This window comes from Daktulosphaira vitifoliae, unplaced genomic scaffold (genome assembly GCF_025091365.1).
Source record: "Daktulosphaira vitifoliae isolate Bord-2020 unplaced genomic scaffold, ASM2509136v1 Scaffold_2, whole genome shotgun sequence".
In the NCBI taxonomy this organism is placed as follows: domain Eukaryota; kingdom Metazoa; phylum Arthropoda; class Insecta; order Hemiptera; family Phylloxeridae; genus Daktulosphaira; species Daktulosphaira vitifoliae.
The window spans coordinates 17552989-17556817 of NW_026099573.1; the positions used below are offsets into that span (position 1 = coordinate 17552989).

The 3829-nt window shown below is 29.0% G+C and overlaps 1 protein-coding gene across 1 annotated transcript in view; it reads left to right on the forward strand.

Annotated features, from left to right (window-relative positions):
* Window positions 1-3538, forward strand: part of LOC126898036 (uncharacterized) — a 5645-nt gene extending 2107 nt beyond the window's left edge. Inside the window, exons 3-5 of the mRNA XM_050671986.1 lie at window positions 2005-2244; window positions 2552-2952; window positions 3096-3538. Of these exons, the coding sequence (XP_050527943.1) occupies window positions 2005-2244; window positions 2552-2952; window positions 3096-3468 (1014 nt within the window). The 3' untranslated portion in view covers window positions 3469-3538. The remainder of the gene's footprint in view (window positions 1-2004; window positions 2245-2551; window positions 2953-3095) is intronic.
* Window positions 3539-3829: the final 291 nt, after the last annotated feature.

Here is a 3829-nt window from a genome sequence, read left to right on the forward strand (position 1 = left end):
AAAAAAAAAAAAAAAAAAAAAAAAAAAAAAAACACATCATAGTAAAATTAATACCTTCTCCGCTTCGCATCGAAGCTAAAAACATTATATTTATTTGTTCATTTTTGAAAAAGTTATGGCAGTTTTAAGTACAAAAAACATCCCGATAAAATGTAATTTTTATCGCAAACATTACATTTTTTTTAAAAATTTCGACAGCCATTTGCACATAGAAGATAAGATGTCGGGACAAATTTTTTTTTTTCATTTTGTAGTACATAAAATAAGCTTTAATTTTATATATGTTTAAAGGACGCAGTATTTCCGGAACATTTTCAAAAATTAAGTTGAAAAAGTTATTTTTTGTAAAAAAGTTACTATTTTAAATCCTCCCAGTGAGCAGAATAAGTGTTAGATTTTCAAAAAAAATTATATCAAATGAAAGGGAAATATCTAAGGTTTCAATACAAAAAAATATTATTTTTATTTGTTCATTTTTGAAAAAGTTATGGCAGTTTTAAGTACAAAAAACATCCCGATAAAATGTAATTTTTATCGCAAACATTACATTTTTTTTAGAATTTTCGACAGCCATTTGCACATAGAAGATAAGATGTCGGGACAAATTTTTTTTTTTCATTTGATAGTATATAACATAAGCTTTGATTTGATATATGTTTAAAGGGCGCAGTATTTCCGGAACATTTTCAAAAGTTCAGTTGAAAAAGATCTATGTTTTTACAATATTTTAAGTTTTGAACGCCTCCTATATAAGGGGAAATTGTACTTAAATATACTTCAATTTTCTGTGTGAAATCGTAAATTTGTTGAGCCACTTCTTGCATTTGTTGAAAGTTCATTAAGTGAAGCCGAATCGACAGTTTTTATGCCTTTTTATATTAAATTTAATTCATCTATATGAACCAAAAGTGTCATGATCTTTTACTATTATCTGTTTATTACTTAATTGTGTTAGATATTTTGTATTATTTTACTTAAAATAAATGATTTGTCACAACTAAAGAATTTCTTATAGTAATCACATAAGATTTGTATAAAGGCATTTTTATACATATTTCTCGGAATAGCTTAAAAAAAGATTAAAATGATTGACATGAATAATATATATTGGATTTGATGACTAATAGACAATAATTTATAGACTACTGAATAATGAATTAGTGTTGTATGTATTATAACAATGAGTATATCTTGTTTATTAGAAAAGAGCTCATATTCCAACTCAACATCGTTCGGACTGTATTGTTCAGTGTAAAAAACTAAATGAAGATTTACGAAGATTAGAAAAATTAATGAAAATTTATCTCGTACATCAAATTACTTTTGTTGCTCGTGTTAGGGTTAATCAATCGCGATCAAATTTTTTACATCTTAGATGTACCAAAATAAATTTGAAGTATATAGAAAATAAATAAGTATTTATTTATATATATCTATATTATAGATTCATAATATCATACATCATCTATCATTCGATCTTTCGTATACGCTGTCATGTATTATTATTTAATTTAATTATTAATAAATCTTGTTATTCGGTTTCGTAACAATTAAATTAGTATGAACCTTGGTTGTTTCTCTAAAGCGATATACACTAATTAGAAACCCTCAGTACTTAATGTAAATAGAGTCTAGTCAGCCATCATGTTGTGGGTCTAAAGGATTACTATTGAAGGGTATTTGAGGGTTGTACCCAAATAGTGGAGTATCATTACCAATTATAGTTAGCAAATTTTAATATAATTTGACCCATATTATCAACAAAAATACAAACAAAATTGAGCACACCTATAGCAAAATAATTATTATATAATTCTGAGTTTAAATGATATCGTTTGATTAATTTATCTTACTATTAAAAATTGTATACTGGCTCCCTCAGTCATAATGAGGTTGCGTCAAATTGAAAGGCGGTATAGAACTTGTCAAATCGTGACGTAAAGCCGACCTCAAATAGCTGGGATGAGACTAAGAAGATGATGATGGCTAATAAAAATTGTTTAGGTTTCTATGATAGGATATGGACAGAGAAACATTTATGTTGGCGATTATGCCGTGGAAAATCGAGGAGTACTAAATGTAAGCAATCCCATGCAAAATGGTATAATTACCGACTGGGAAGCTATGGAACAAATGTACTATCATATGTATTACGAAAATTTAACCGTTCCTCCAGAGAGCTACAACATTATTCACACTGAAGCACCTTTAAATCCAAAAGGTTGTCGTGAAAAATTAGCAGAGGTAAAAAACAATTTTATATTCTATAATACCATCTTTTTTTATATTCTAATTTCGTTAAGTCCTTAAACAAGTATGAGGCGATAATAGTCATCGCGTAATATAAATATCTTAACAAGAATAAATACAACATGAATAATGAAAATTGAAATATAGAAATTCGTTGGTTATCTTTTTAAATTTTATATAGTGTTTATTAACACTATTATATGTTTATTAACATAGGAACCTATTTCCTTACTTACTGGACACCCTATGTATAGTTTAGTCATTAATTCATAAACCTTCCATAAAATATCGTTCTTGGTAGATGATGTTTGAGCTTTTTAATGTACCAGGAATGTTCACGGTACCATCGGCTACGGCAGCATTATTTGGTAATGGAAAGACTACAGGTATTGTGGTGGACTCAGGATATGAATGTACCCGCGCAGTACCTATATACGAGGGATACATTTTGCCGCATGCAGTACGAACCTTACCAGTAGGGGGCAAACAGGTGACTGAGTACTTGGCATCATTAATGAACGCTCGCGGTTTCAGCCTAACCACTCCCAAAGATATTGATATCACTAATGCCATTAAAGAAAAGTTGTGTTATTGTGTTGCTAACCCGTCTAAAGAACACATTCCATACCACATAAACCATCCCGACTATGAACAAAGCTTTATACTACCCGATGGTCAAACATTTACAATATATAGTGAAGCGTAAGTAGTTAAGGTATAAATTAACAATTTAAGGTATTTTTTGTAGTTGAACTGGTGTATTATTATAAGATTATTTCAGATATTGATGTGGTAAAATATGTACCATGCACTTTATTTAAAAGAAATATTGGAACAATTTTCAGGTTTAGAGCGACTGAAATATTGTTTGATCCAAACGTGTTTAAAATAACTTCTAAGATAGAAGGTGTACATAAAATGATACACGAATCAATTGGTGTTTGTGATATTCGGTTACAAAATGACATGTACCAAAACGTTATATTAGCTGGAGGTAACACACTATTTCCATCTATTCAAAAGCGTATGGAGAGGATGCTAGCGAAATTAGCCCTGTCAACGACTAAAATTCGAATTATCATAACACCCGAACGTAAATTTTCAGCTTGGATTGGTGGCTCCATTGTCGCTACGCTATCGACTTTTCAACACATGTGGGTAAATCGAGCCGAATACGAAGAACACGGTCCAAAAAGTGTTCATCATAAATGTTTTTGAAAACTTAGAAGGTCATTGTCTTTTTTTCTTGTAGTTTTTGAAAGTAATAACACTAAGTTTATAAAAGCAACTAATTTTACTTCTTTATGATTCTACCAGATTATTTGAATATTTATATTCTTTAAGAAAATAACTATGGTATGTACTTAGCTACATAATTTTATATGTTGTTTAATTGTTTACATTTTAAATTGAAAAGATATTCAATGTTCTATAGTGTATTACATTGATTTATGCATTCAAATATTACGCATGTCTATGGCTTCATAAATGTTATACATTTCTGTTTCTTGTTTTAGCTTCGATGCGAAGCTAAGAAGGTATTGGTTTTACTATGATGTGTTTTTTTTTTTTTTTTTTT